At 44.5% G+C, this 15,521-nt stretch overlaps 1 protein-coding gene across 1 annotated transcript in view; it reads right to left on the bottom strand.

The window, feature by feature from the left end:
• Nucleotides 1-14,739, bottom strand: part of LOC144093562 (colorectal mutant cancer protein) — a 39,650-nt gene extending 24,911 nt beyond the window's left edge. Inside the window, exons 1-9 of the mRNA XM_077627095.1 lie at nucleotides 14,284-14,739; nucleotides 13,114-13,358; nucleotides 11,622-11,770; nucleotides 10,919-11,175; nucleotides 9,088-9,197; nucleotides 8,848-8,990; nucleotides 6,159-6,395; nucleotides 4,293-4,487; nucleotides 267-428 (exon numbers count right to left, since the gene is read on the bottom strand). Of these exons, the coding sequence (XP_077483221.1) occupies nucleotides 267-428; nucleotides 4,293-4,487; nucleotides 6,159-6,395; nucleotides 8,848-8,990; nucleotides 9,088-9,197; nucleotides 10,919-11,175; nucleotides 11,622-11,770; nucleotides 13,114-13,358; nucleotides 14,284-14,408 (1,623 nt within the window). The 5' untranslated portion in view covers nucleotides 14,409-14,739. The remainder of the gene's footprint in view (nucleotides 1-266; nucleotides 429-4,292; nucleotides 4,488-6,158; nucleotides 6,396-8,847; nucleotides 8,991-9,087; nucleotides 9,198-10,918; nucleotides 11,176-11,621; nucleotides 11,771-13,113; nucleotides 13,359-14,283) is intronic.
• Nucleotides 14,740-15,521: the final 782 nt, after the last annotated feature.

Genomic DNA, 15,521 nt, shown 5'->3' with positions numbered 1-15,521 from the left:
CGTTCACTTTTCCACAATTTTCTGGCTTATTCAAGCTTACCTTGGCAGAAATTAGATATTTGCAATCTTGGGACACTAACATCCCAGTCTAGCTTGATTTAGTGTACTCCTTTATTGTGCCTTGACATCGCCTTTAAATTTTCGCAAGCTGTTGCAAAGAGCAGAAATTTTGTCACTGTTGATAAGCAACAATACAGAACAAACTGACTCAAAATCATACCGGTCAATCATCAGCAAGAATACGCAGCCAGCTCAAATGCACTCACCTTACTGCTCACGCGTTCAATCTCAACTTCAAATTCACGCAAGCGTCCCTCAGGCAGCGGAGAGCCCGAAGAGCAGAGTCTCTGGGCAGCAATGGCTTCCTGTGTGTGAGCCTCTTCTTGCAGTTGCTGCACCAACTGTTCAGCAACTTTGCTGCTGGAGATCTGCACATGTTAAAGTTGGTCGGAGAGGTTCCACTTTATCACTGTTTCCAGTTCCTGCTGAGAACAGCAAAACACTGCTTAAAACTCTGTGCTATGGCACCTCAGTAAAGTGCCAAATACGAAAGAAGGCATGTACTTAACTTAAGCCACTTGCAATGCAATACTCTTCTGAAGGAGAAATGAAAACATAATCAACAGCAGCAGAGCCAAACCAGTTAATTAACTCTGAATGAAACGAAGACTGGCCAAGCAAAAAAAGCCTGATTCCCTTGAACATCTCAAGGGCTCTCTCTGGGGAGCATTTACATTGTGTGCAGCCACGTTGTTATGCTATTACTCTAGTGATGAGAAAAACCTTGGTACCCGTTTACTTACAGCTCTCTTGCATGTAGCCCAACAAGCACTGTCAGCTTTCAGCTGCGAGCAGCGATAGGTGTATAACATAAATTAGGCTAGTTTACACTCTTGCTCTCTGTATCAACATACAGTTAAAACTCGATTTAACGAAGTTGAGGGGAGCCGTGAATTATTTCGTTAAATCGAGAACTTCGTTAAATTGAATGAGGCATTTCTTGGGCACATAATTCAGTACATTCGATTACAGTAAAACCTCGTTAAAACGTACCCGCTTAAACAGTACTTTCGTTTTAAAAGTAGTAAAGTCAAGTCCCCGACTGAGCACCCATTGAACATAATGCATTTTGCATCCACATAAACCGTACCAGCTTATCCCGGTCGTATCGGTTAGCACGTACCATTTTCACCTTTCGTCGCACTCGCGCGTGACGAATTCACGCCGGTAGCACCGACCCAAAGGACGGTTCGGCTAGCGGCGCAACAATCTTCCCTAAATACCGCCGACGGGACGGCAAGCCACACAGCTAATGACAAATTGGCGCCAAAGTTGGTAATCATACAACTAGCGCAATCTTTGGGGGTCCGTATGGTTATCGTCATGACCCCCTGCACTACTTTCGAGTGGGTAGCGCCAACACCACGACCGGCGCCGCTAGCGCGTATGAAAAGAAACAACAAAAATTCTTACTCGACAAGAAAGGCCCGAGGGGACTACAAATTTATTTTCCGCCAAAGAAGTCGGTGATCTTTGCCTGCGTGCGCTTTGTGAGCAACGGCCACACCGATTTCTCGTAGGTCTGAAGTGCGTCCAGCGCGTCTTCCGTCCCCTCGTGTGCGCCGGCAAAATGTCGCAGCAGATCGAGAGCATCCATCACCTGACCTGGTGTCGGCACGGGAGCTTCGGCACCTGCAGGGTCGTCGGCAGCGTCTTCAGCCGTCACTCCCTCCACGCTTCCTACAAGCCGCAACATATCAGCATCAGTCAAAACTTCCGTTGTGACTGCGTTTGCGTCGGCGTTCACGTAGTCTGAGAAACTTATGCCTGTGGGCACTTCATCCACTGAGCGAAGGTGTTCCCAGGCATCTTCATCCTCGTGCACGGCGCTCGCGCAGTCCGGACCAGCTTTGGCAGTTTCAGGGCCTAGTGTACCGAAACCGGCAGTCCTGAAGCAGTTGACAATTATCGACGGCCTCAATGCTCTCCAAGCCGCCGCCACCATCTCAACCGCCATAAAAATCGCGCGTCTCGCGCTTCAGCTCCAGGTTGAGGAGAACTCTGTCGACGACTCGACGCTTGTATGCGCACTTCACGCTATTAATTATCCCTTGATCCAAGGGCTGAACCACGGACGTTGCGTTTGGGCCTTTGAATTGGCAACGTACTTCACAGGAAGCTTTTTGGTGCCTTTAAAACAGCGCGGCCTCGCACTCTTTCCGATGACAAGCGGGTCTCGTTTGTCGGTGCCATCCATGTTGACGCACATCAAAAGAGTCAGCCTTTGTTTGCTGTGTTTGCCGCCGTGGCACGCCTGCCCCTTCAGGGCGAGTGTTTTTTTAGGCAGCATTTGGTAGAATAGACCGCTCTCGTCGGCGTTGTAGACGTCGCTGGGGGCATATTTTCCCAGAATGTCGGGCACGTTTTCAGACTGCCAGTCGCCGACTACAGCCATGCTTACGCTGCTCGCTTCACCGCTAAGCACTTTCCCGACGATGCCGTGTCGTTCTTTGAAGCGCGACAGCCAGCCGGGACTTGCCTTGAACTCGTTGTCGCCCAGCAAGCACGCGAAAGAGTGAGCTTTTTGTTGGAGCAGGTCTCCACTCACGGGAATACTATTCTTCGCCCGCAAATCCATAAACCAGGCGAAGAGGGCCTCTTCCATTTTGCTTTAAGGAGTGGTCTTCAGCGTTTTTTTGCGCGAGAGATTCCCCGACGAAGTGGCGCGGAGGATGTCATCTTTCCCTTTCAATATTGTGGAGAGAGTACTCGCTGGAATGCCATGTGATGCAGCCACGTCACATTTCTTCTGTCCACTTGTCACAGCACGAATTATGTCTGCTTTCTCGTCCAGGGTAAGCCTTTTTCGTTTCTTGCAGGGCTCCATCTGCTAGTCAGGAGGGTTAGCGGCGCGCTTGCTCGCACACACCACGTCCGCGTTCACGATAGCAAGGCTAGACTGATGGAGGCCTAACAAGCTGAGCTTGACAAAGACGTGCGTTCAAAGGCACGGGGAAATCCGCACAAGAGCGAACACAGAGCACAACACACAAACACACACAAAAAAAAAACACGTGAACTGCAACAGCGCCATCTATGAAATGTGGCACGAAACTTTTTTACTGCTGGCGCCATCTCGTGAGCTCGACTCAAAATTAAAACTCGTTTTGCGCCGCGCAGTTTGAAAAAAGCGACGGGATGAAGATGCTCCGCGCTGTTACCGCTGACTCGCAATCAATAAATTTTGGGGTGCTGTCTACAAAATAGACCAAAAATTAACACTTTTTCACCTTTATTTCTCGAAAAAAGGTTCGTTAAATCGGGACAGATCACGGAATCAGTTTCGTTATTTCGGGTTAGTCAAAGCATTGAGCCCTATGGGCGTCTGAGGGGGAATTAGGATACCTTTGTTAAATCGAGATTTTCGTTAAATCGGGTTTCGTTAAATCGAGTTTTGACTGTATAATAAATTTATAGAAATGTAGTTAATCTAAAGTTCAAAGCCACAGACAGCTCAAAATTTGTATTGAATTCAAACAGAAGTTCTTATTATTTGCAAAGCTTTCTGTAAAGTCTGTGAGACACTTTTATTTACTGCAGGCTGGTTTTAACACAATGCATTGGGGCCATCTAATGAAAAGCTTAACAAACTGATTGATCAAAATGCTAGTATACATCCATCTATACCAAAATGGCCTATTTGCACTTTCTCTGAAGATAAACAGGTGGATACACTAGTAGTACAGGTAGTAAGGCACAGTTTCCTGTTTTTGCAATGTCACATTAAAGCATACCCACACGTCCATGAAATGCAGACAGACAGTCAAAAGAATTACTCTTTCATGTCCTGAGACTTGAACAAATTTGCCTGTGGCTGTAACGGTTAATGTGCATTCATGCATGCAAGTCGTGGAGGTTGTCGCGAAGGCGGTTACAGAGGTGCAACCGTTTTGGTGGAAAAGCAAGTCCCAGGATGGTCCCAAGCTGCTCAGCTTTGCAGCCTTGCAACCCTGACTTGCAAACTGCTAAACCAATCAGTGGCACTTCGAAAATGATGCGAAGCTAGTTCTACAGTACATACAGCTTCCTGTTGCCAGTAACAGTCTGGATTTAACTCTCTCGTAACATACGAGACCATTCGGGAAAAAGAATCTCAAGTGGTGCTTGCTAGTGTGAACATCAGGACTACTGTATCACACCCTAGTCGAAAAACACTGCTGGTCGCATGCCCTTCACAGCTTGCAAGTGTGAGTGCATCGTTACACCTATGAAGGTAACAGACTGGTCCTCACCCCAAGGTTGGCCATCTCTGAACCGAGGATAAGCCTCTGTGAGGCAGGTGGCTCGGTCTTGCGCAGCCGTATACGTTCAGCCATCTTGGCCACAGGTGGCACTGCCTGCTCAGCCAGCGGAGATGAACTTCCGCCCAGTGCTAGGTTGCAGCTGCCCTGGGGACTGGTGGCCACACGTTGCTGCAGGTCACGGACCTGGGAAAGCCACATGGGCCAAATGTGTTTAGAGACATCATGAAGTCACTGACGCTCAACTGGACACCGAGTGCAAACTGAAGTTAGCCTGTATTGGTAGATTAGCACATTTTAATTACAGAAAGGCCAATTTTACTAAAAACTGAGCTTTTATAAGCTAGATAAGGCCAGAAAATAAAATGCAGGTAATCATTGCCAGTAGCCATTTTCATAAACAGATAGTGACGACTTCAGCAACAAATGGATCCGTTGCTGCCAAACAAACATCACCGTAGCCACAAAGCCATACAAGTGATTTTTACGAAGAACTAAAATCGGATATTGTTCTTAGTGTGCATTGAAATGCTACAGCAGCAGGACCGGCGCATTATTCTCATGCTCATTTACCCCACAGTCATAAAACACAAGTCATTTACCATTGTCTTTACCATTTTTTGTCTTTACCAACACTACAGGTGCTTGTGTGATGTCAATAGTGTCATAAAGATTCCAGTGAAGGCATCAAAGCCTTCCATGCTGCACTAGTGCTATAGGACCAAGGCCAGGCAGGTTACTAGGAGCACTTTAAACTTCCTCAAAAAATACCCGAGTATAATTAACACCTTGTGGTACCATGCAAAAATGCGAATTCAGCAACCTTATCAATTTCAATTTTCTTTTCTTGGTGCCAGCTCAATTTTTCAGTTTCATTCAACAAATGGATCCGTTGCTGCAAAACAAACATCACCACAGCCACAAAGCCATACAAGTGATTTTTACGAAGAACTAAAATCGGATATTGTTCTTAGTGTGCATTGAAATGCTACAGCAGCAAGACCGGCGCATTCTTATGTTCATTTACCGCACAGTCATAAAACACGTCATTTACCACTGTCATAAAACACGATTCTATACTAGTGTCTCAGCAACACTACAGGTGCTTGTGTGATGTGTCATAAAGATGCCAGTGAAGGCATCAAAGCCTTCCATTCTGCACTAGTGATATAGGACCAAGGCCAGGCAGGTTACTAGGAGCACTTTAAACTTCCTCAAAAAATACCCGAGTATAATTAACACCTTGTGGTACCATGCAAAAATGCGAATTCAGCAACCTTATCAATTTCGATTTTCTTTTCTTGGTGCCAGCTCAATTTTTCAGTTTCATTCAATGGTGAAATTTCGGAATACGGTCACAGAGGTAGAATCTACAAGATAGTATGAGTGTGATTACTCAGTGCACAGCAAGCTTAAAACAGGACTGAGCGAAATGCGGCATTGAATGATGAGCTGCACCATTCATAAGTACCTGCCCACAGGCAGGGCAACAGAGCCAAAATTGAGTGAATGAAGGAACAAAACAGCGGGCTGACAAAAGCAAGTAAAGGCGGCAGGTGCATGTGCATGTACAGATAAACTGTGATGCTCCCAAGCACTTAAGACATTGAAACTATACTGCCACAAGGTGAAAGTGCTTAGCATGTCTTTTGGCAAATTTAAATTAATGCCAAAGAGGCCACAATCAGCACTTGGACACCTGAATTGTATTTGCTACTGCTTGCACAACCAGTTTTTTTTTTTATGAATGTTAGTCAATTTGTGAAAATTTCCTAAAAAAAAAGTATGTCCTTAAACCTTGCGACCCACGCAAACCAAAAAAGTTGCTGTAGCATCGGCGACAAGAAAACGACTTGCCTTGCGCTGGCAGCGATCCCTCTCTTCGCGCAGTGCAGCTGTAGCGGCTCTTGCCCGCTGCAGATCAGCCTCCTGACGAGCCAGCCTCTCCTGGAGGCCGATGTTCTGCGAGCGCAGAGCAGCCACTTCTTCCTGCAGCTGAGATGCCTGCAGGCTTTGGCACGATGTGGCCCTGTGTTCAACGGTGGTGACATGGCCACCATGCACACCATGACTGCTGCTGCTGCTGTGGAAGCCCTGCAGTAATTCATGGATTTCCATGCGTATAAGGTACACCAAGGCAACGAGGTAATGCACGGCAGAGGGCTCCCAATACATTCCAACGATGCTCAAGAATTCTTTAAACAGATTTTTTTACTATGAGATTTTGCCAACTGCTTTCGTTTCTTAATACACTTCTTTAATTCGCATGAGCTCTTGCAGCTGGGACACTGCTTCACTGCTTGCGGCCTGTGCCTAGCCCTTTTGGTTCTGCAACCTATTTGTGACATTTTGTTGATCTGTTTGCACAGCGAGGGGAGGCAGGCAAAAAACGAGGACCAACATGAAAGGCAGACAGGACTGGCACTGAAAAACTAGTTAAGTGCCAGTACTGTCTGCCTTTCGTGTTCGTCCTCATCTTTTCGCGCTGCCTCCACTGGCAAGGCAGTAAAGGAATTGATGTAATGAAGGAAATATAATCCTCTGAAAAGACCGCAAAGAAACAGCCTTATTTAATATCCAACTTTATCTAAATAACATCTTCCGATTTCTGGATACAATGTGCCATTTTCTTTTTCTTCAACAGTGAGAGACGACTGGGTTTTATGCCTTCCATGAGTGCCTCAATGTTTGGTATCCATCCGATACAGCAGACTAAAAGATCCACAGCTTACACTAGGTACGGCAATATGTGTTTCTTGTAGTGCTGCAAATTCTTTAAGTTATTTAATAGCCGCATGCAATATAAAAATTACCACCCAACTACAGCTGCAAGAGCATTAGACCAGGGCCAGTTGGTACATTCTTGAAGAGGAACCCAGTCAAAAAAGACGAAGAACGCGTAATGGAGGGTGGGATTGAGAACACCATCTGATGTTTAGCAACATCAGCATTCTTGGAAGAGGCAGGGACAGAAAAGAACATGAACTTTTGGAAGCCTATTACATCAGGATGCATGGTGATGATTGCATCAGTGCACCTCCGCTCTGCCAACTGGAAAAAGAATTCAGCTTTTTAGAAAGCAGGTGACAGATTTGCCGTATGTTTTGTCTCCTCACTATCATTGTCAGTTTTGCTGTTGCAGTTTGCTCTGCACATGATCTGTTAGCCATATTGGAGAATGCGTTTCTCCTATAAAGCATAGCTATTTCCCTGTACTGTCATATGTGCCTCCCTTTCTTGTTGCCCATCTTTTTGACTGGGTTCCTTGTCTAGCCACAAATGCAGTTGGTTGAGCATCACATGCGTCACTATACCCTGTGCAACTGCTTTGGTGTGTAATATTTATCATCAACACCTCATCTACTGCAAAAAAAAAACAATAAAATATTTATTCACCTTTTTACAATTATACTGCATATATACTGTGCAATAAACTGCAGATGTAATCCGGACCACTTGCAAAGTGTCTGTGAAAGTTCCATCAATGATGGCATTTGTTCACCCCTGAAGCTTTCCCTCTTCTGTTGACACTCTTTAATGTGCTGGCATTGATCTATTATATGTCCCCATGGAACACCTTCCTACACTTTTCTTACGACAATGCACTTATGAGCATGCCTTCCTCTCTTCCTGTACAATGCAATTTCATTCTCAGTGATGCAATGAAAATCACCCGGATGTGATGAAAACCATAAGAGACCATAAGAGAATTAAGAAAATAAAATAAAAACAAGCGAGAAAGTTTCAGGGCCTCCTTAGAGCTGCAAGGTATACATCAATAAGTATAATGATTGCACAGAAGCTAAGAGCCTGCGTAAAGGTTCGGGCAAGTTGGTGCGAGATGCTCGGGGAGGAATGGTGCAGCGCATGCACACACGCACACATGAACACACACATGTCCTCCTAAGAGCCTACGCTCAACTGAAGAATAGGTATTGCTTTGCATCATAAAGAAGCGTTTACGTTAAGCACGCTAAGATGGCCCTAACGAAAGATCTCCCAATAGCACAGCCAAAGTCATGTACAATTCAATTAAATGAATAGTGCATAACATGAAAATTAGGCTTCACAGAATTAAGTTGTGCATGTGTACATAAAAAAAATCTTTGCTTCCAACACAGCTTTTAAGTGTCATATGTGTTTCCCACTATACCTTTCGTGATAGTCACTGCAGTCATAAGATAATTATCAAGAGTTTTCCCACAAAGAGCCAATGCTGTAGTCACATAGCAATCTAAAGCTACAAGCACTACCAGTGCATGCCGCTGCACCTGACAGCAGCAAGGCAAAGTCACCAGTCACAACACTGACGACGAGCATTACAATACTGGCACTGCTATATGTCACTGTGCATGAGGTGCTGTATGCTTTTGCAAAGTTTTCAGCTTTCATTTTATTGCTAAGCAAAATAACTCCAGACTGCAGTAGTGATGAAAGTGATGCACTTCAGTCAGCTGTTGGTACAGCAGAGAATTATCATCCCTAACACAAAAAGCTATGCGCTTCCTTCAGAAAGGATATTTTCCAATGAGCACCATTGTCTTACCTGAGGTTTATCATCAAAGCTTTCATTATCTCCAAGGCCACTGCTGGTATCCTCTCCTTCATGAGTTTGCATCGGAACAACCACTTCCGTAGTGGCACACTTTCCAGAAATAACATCAGTGAACTCTGGTGGGGATTCGTTGTCTGAAATAAAAGATTCGGTTCAGCATCAATGCTCGCACAATGTGCTTTAGTTAAAAATGCAAAAGAGTGCAAAAGTGGATTAGAAGGACGCGGTTACCTTTGTCACTAATTGATTCTGTAGCTAAGTTTTCGTTGCTCGTGCAGTGGCTCAAGACATCACTGATCCTTGACTCATCCCCTGACTGCTGGCTGAACTCATCTTCTTCCCTGTGAAGAAATGTTAAGGTCAATAAGAAAACGGAAGCATAGCGACAGCAAAGCAGACATCTAAAACAGGCCATGCTTTTGCAAGAGTGCTTTCAACAATCTTTTTGTTAACTGAAACTGAGTTTCTTCACATGTATTCCAAAAAACTGACTTCAGTCCATACACAGCTGAGGAACAATAACTTGTCTATGCCAGAGATGAGATATAAAAAATGAATTAAGCAAATTGCAGTTTAACTGTAAACAGCAACTATGCTGGGTAAGGTCGCTGGTCTATCTATACAGCACAATCACATTAATTCAGTTTGTCGGTTTATAAAAAATACTCAAATTACAAGCTTTATTATCTGAAAAGCCAGGAAAACAAAAACAGTAAATCAAAATCTCTACCCCCATGGTGTCTCATTGGTTATGGCGTTCGGCAGATGACCCGAAAGACGCCGGTTCGATCCATGCCGCGGCGGCCGAATTTCAATGGAGGCGAAATTCTAGAGGCCCGTGTACTGTTCAATGTCAGTGAAAGTTAAAGAACCCCAGGCGGTCAAAATTTCCGAAGCCCTTCACTACGGCGTCCCTCATAGCCTGAGTCACCCTGGGACGTTAAACCCCCATAAACTATAAACCAAACCTCTGTTGCTTGATCACAACATGTTCGTTTAGTGCAATACTATTACATGATGAACTAACTGATGTCAGAGTTCTCAATTTTGCAGTTTGTGGCAGCTAGAGTAATGCTTTCTAAGTACGTCAACCACCGAACCATATGTAGCATACTGAAGCAGCCACTATTGCAGCCACTCAGCAAAGCTATGGCCAGTGTTTAACAATTCAGTAGTTCCTGACACAGTGGCAGATCATGTGGGTTAGTTACAATTGCCGTTATTGCCAGAAGCCAGCACTTCACTAAGGACAATTTCACTGTCTGTACAACACCTCGTGCTCCTTCTTCGATGTTCAAATGAAAATTAATGCTCTTTTTCACTCATTAGAAAGGCTCACTCCTAAGCTGAGCGCTCTCTTCGTAACAGCTATGACGCGATAGGTGAAGCTGCAACTCTGGATATTCTGTTCTTGAACATGTCGATTTTATAGCTCTCTTCCTAGACACAACTTTAAGCATTTCGATGTAGTGCTGTAGCCCGACATTTCCTCCAGCAGCAGAACTGCTCAAGTTACTAGTTTTTTGTTCATCTGAGAAAAGAACTAGGCACGGCCTCTGCACACTGTGGTAGATGCTGATGCAATAGCCCTTATGGGCTCCTTCATGGGCATACAGCATAACAAAATCAAGACAGAGGAGTTAAGTATCATCAACAATAAGCGTTATAACTTTGGTGGCAGCTTGAGCTGGGTGGAGGGAAGCTAATGCCCAACAGTTTCGTTATGATCCCCAGAATCAGTCACATAACCGACTTAAAGATTAGCAACCACATAAAAGAAAACAAAAAAGGGGGGATTGCTTTCAATGTTGACTGCATAGGAAAAAAACCTGCAGCACACACGCATTAAAGCATATTCTTAGACCTACATTTTTTGATGGCTGCAAGTGACATATTCTAATGCAATATGCCACTGGATGCAAAATATGTAACATATGATAAAGCTAGTGAGTGCGTTCAGATGGTGGTTCGTATTAGTGTTGTCATCTGCAAACAGGGTACGTGGTGATGTATCACGCCACTGTGCGTCCCGCAGAGATGGAGAAACAAAGCAGGCACTAACTTGATAATTGCAGCTCTCTGAAGGTCAAGCTTCTTGGAGAGCTCAGCGATGACACTGTGAAGTTCAATGATGCGCTCCTCGTAGCGCTGTGCCTGCTGCTCTAGCCGGTCTTCACGGTCCCGGGTAGCCTGCAGCCTCTCTAGTTGACGCTTGCTCAGCTTCCGTTCCAGAGCTTCCTTTTCCTGGGACACTTGTTGCAGCCGACCAGCAAGGTCATACACCTCATTCTTCAGTGACGATAGCGCAGCCAGGTGAAGCTGAATAAAAGTTTTCAGTGAATGTCGCAAACAGTAAGCAACACGGCTGAGCTCTGAACACTGACACAGAAGAAAAAAGCTCTTTAAATCATAACATAACCCCATGTTGACAAGCAAGGTATACTGGAGGAGGAAGAATGAATTCACAACAGGTCTGTGATAGCGCAAGGTTTCAGTGGCACACTTGCAGCCAACTTCACTGGTTATCATTGAGAACACAACACAACAGATGTAATTCATTAAGTAAAGCATGACATGCAGTTCATAAAGTAAATCACCACCATAGCAATGGCTTCCTTTCAGTACTCCTTAGAATGATAACTTTGCCTTCAAATTAAAGGCTTAACCAAATTACAATCGCATTTCCAGGCAGCCTACTGAATGCGAGGTGTGCCTTTTCTCGTTTATTTGACACATTAAATTAACAAGAATAACTGGCTGCTTACTTTGTTGGCCAGCTCAAGCAGATCACTGGCCTTGTTTGGTACAGGCAGCCCTGAAGCTTCAATCAGCCTTTGCAACGTGTTGGGCTCTGGGCTCAGGTCCCTGGTGCCAGAGTCAAACTCCCAACTTTCATGCCGCTCCGACAGTGCCCCTGCAGTGCATGCATTTGGCAAGGGATTAGGCAAGAGTTGTGCACATGTGCTCAAAGATTTCATTAATAATAAAAAAAGTACAGTTCATCAACTCCATTAGAGCAATACCTTAAGCAGGCACAATCATATGAGGTGGTAGAGGGAAACATAGATCAGGAACACACATATGCATGCACTCTTGAACCCCAAGAAATACGCATCTAAGAACACATTTGGCAAGCAATGTGAGCAGATATGACTTCACAAAAATGGCAACACATGATACACATTCAGATCCTCCATGAGTGGTGCAGGCTGTGCAATTTTCATTCATTTTAGTTCTGTTTCTTGTCCATTCTGCTCTTAGTCGGATATGATTACCTTATTCTTTCAAAATCATTAGGCATATCAGCACAGAACAAAGCTTCGGTCAATATATGTTTACACCCAAGGATGGCAATAATTTTACCTTTGCTGTGCAAAATCAGTTATAGGATGCCATACAGTTGAACTTCTTTACCTTACTTAAGACAAATATTTTTTCATAATGCATCATGCTCTTCAACACAAAAATTTCAGTAGATAATTTGTCAACCTCTGGGCATGACCCCTGTAAGGAATCATGCCTGATCAGCCCAGATCTCTCTAAGACCATGCATGTGGGATAGAGAAAAAAAATGTTGCCCATTTCAGCAATCGTTTTGGTGTTAATAATAATCTATAACGTGTGATATTGAAGGGACACTAAAGACAACTTCATTTAATTATTGTTATCAGTAAAACTGACGTTCATTCGCCAGCAAAGGATGCATTCATCAGCGAGAAAATTGAGAAAAATTTTAATGCCGGTCGATTCAAATTTGTGAGGTCCTTACTGAAAAGAACGGCTGCCACTGTTTTAATGTGAATGGTGGTGCATCCTAGCCCCTGGGATCTGCTTCCAAAAATTCACTGCCAACGCATGTATTTAACTTGTGAAATAGGCCAATGATGGCAACATCTGTTTCTCCATTTTTTTTTTTCTAGCTTATGAAATCTCAGTTTTCAGTGAGAATGGTTTCTTTGCGATACCCATACCCTATCGATTGAGGCCAACATGTTTTTGTCGTCAGTGTTCCTCTAAGTTTAACTTGGAAACTGCAGTGTTTTGAACAAATTACAGCACAGGGTCTGTAACCTTCCAGGTGGCGTAAGCACTGAAGCAGTCTTATTTCACAAATAAGCGCTTTCGTTTGTAGCTTTGAAAAAGAATAAACCGAATTATTTTATTTCCTACTGATAAGAAACACTGATTGATGTTTCTGCACACAGTAGTACCTAGGTGAAACATCTTTCGACAAGCATTGTGCATCCATGGTCATACCTTGACTAGCATCACTCTCTGCTCTCCAGGAACAAGAGGCCTGTGCCGATGTAGTGGGGCACTTTTCAAGCACTTCATCTTCTTCCTGATGTGTAAGGGCATTGATTTCACCCATAAGCTGCATGCGACGCCGCAGGAACTCGGCGTACGAGATCCGCCCATCTTCATCAGCTCCAAGCTCTTCCATGAGCTCTGCAACACTGTGCTCTAGATTCAGCTGTCGACACACTGCCAGCAGGTCTTGGCTGATGTGGCATGAAGAAAAGACAGAATCGGGATGCTAAGAAATTGCTTATAATGTTGATAACTATGTTTTGAACACAACAATGCAAGAACAACACAAAAACGGCATAACGTAAAAACAACACAACAGATCAAAACATAACGCCCTCGTGTGACGAACGAAATTAGCACGGAAAAATGGAATCGGCAGTAAATGCGGCTATCTGCCGCTTGTATTAAGTTAGCCTGTGCCTGTTTTACTTCGTGCACTTAGGAGAGTCCGCGCTAAAATTTTCTATTCCATCGTCCTCGTTTTTCTGCGCTTTGTAAATGCAAGTAAACCATTTCATCTTTTAATTCTCATACTGACTTAATCAAAGGGATTTTTTTCGTGCACTATAGAAATGTGAAACTCCCTTCCTGGCCCTACTGCACAAGTTTGACGGCTACAGTGCATTAGGTGTATTACTAAACTACCAATGGTAAAGTCGCACTTAACAGTTTCGGCTGTGCACAGCAGGCACTCTGATGCAGATCCTAACGGCATTCAGATCCTTATTATGGTCACCGCCGCTTAACGCGCATAAATTACGAACAGCTGCTGTGTAGCGTGATTTTGAAGCATGCTGAAGAATGAACGCCAAGGAAACCGATTTGTGCACAGTTCTCTAACAGGATATCATGAACTCAACAGCTTGACATATGCACAGCGAACCAAGATACCTTAAATTCATGAGAATGATGACAGAGACGAATCTTTACGGGCGTCATCGCTTACATACTTTTATGCGAGTTGAAGCTTGCTTCCCGCTAAATCCGCCACAGTGACTGGCTCTTTTAATCTAATTTATCAGTTGCGAGCAGTATAAGCCTGAAGCACAGGTACAGGGCATTCAACAGAAAGTAGTCCACAGAGATCGCTGCTTAAAGGAACAAAACTTCACTAGCCTGTCAATGTAACCGTCTCCATTGCCATCACAGGTTTGGAACAGTCGTCGAATTCGCTCCTCTTCCGGAGTTGAGCCGGAGTCACTCCCACTGGATTCACTGTTCACGTCACTAGCCATATGCATTCCGACCCATGAGCAGCTTTAAAGCTCCAATTCCCAGCTGCAGCCGCGGCCTGATGTTCACAGGAGGAGAGTTGTTTACATTAGGGCGAAGGGTCCACTCCGGCGACACCATATCGCACAGATCGTAGGGCATGCTATGGCGTAGCTTATGCTTGAAACTGCTCGCTGCATGGCTGAAACCAACTGCTGAACGTCCAAGTAATCGAGAAACCTAAGAGTAGAGGCATAAAAGGCTTCCAATTACACCGAATACAGCCTGGTCAAAGGCCGAGGACAAAACTGTATTGAAATGAAAACACATTTCTCCTCCCGAAACAGTAACTCCGTGGTTGCCAGACCGAAGCGCTAGAACCGCCGATCTTACGGCACATGGGGATGGTTCCAATAAAGCGATATAATTAACAGTTTTGGAAGCTAAAACGGCAAATTACATACCTGTTAGGTTAGTTACTCTACACAGCGAAAATTCTGACACGCCACCGGAAACGGGGAGTGACGGTTCTCGTCATGCTCCTTGGCCATAGTGCTCCCGCTGAAACATTAAGTTGGGCTAGTTGGTAACGGCTTAAAGGAATCGTATTCTTAGCGGTAAGAAACAGACACAACACCAAGCTACACACACACAGGACACCCGCTAAGAATACGATTCCTTTAAAATAGCGGGTGTCCTGTGTGTGTGTGTGTAGCTTGGTGTTGTGTCTGTTTCTTACCGCTAAGAATATGATTCCTTTAAGCTCCCGCTGAGTAACTACTTGGACATGACATTGCGCGACCTCCTGCTTACAATAGTCGACAACGTCCCTGAATTTCTCGAAAATTTTGAAATTTCTACGGTAGAAATTTCCGCAGGAAGATGTGATGTGGGCAGGTTGGTTTAGTCGCTCTCAGAAGGGCAATGCAATGACGATACAGAACGACTGACATACAATATCCTTTCCAGAGAGGAAGCAAGTTTGAGAAACAGTTTGCGCAAAAGGACTGCTTTTTCATCATAGCAATCTACCAATCGTGGTTCTTTTTGTTCTTTAGAGGACATTAAATCTGACTGGATCACGAGGCAGTGTCACTGGCAGAGCAATCCTCCTTGCTCGGCCAATAAAAGTCCGTCCGTTT

Source organism: Amblyomma americanum, chromosome 6, assembly GCF_052857255.1.
Source record: "Amblyomma americanum isolate KBUSLIRL-KWMA chromosome 6, ASM5285725v1, whole genome shotgun sequence".
NCBI classification, from domain to species: domain Eukaryota; kingdom Metazoa; phylum Arthropoda; class Arachnida; order Ixodida; family Ixodidae; genus Amblyomma; species Amblyomma americanum.
This window is presented reverse-complemented; position numbering and strand designations above follow the sequence as displayed.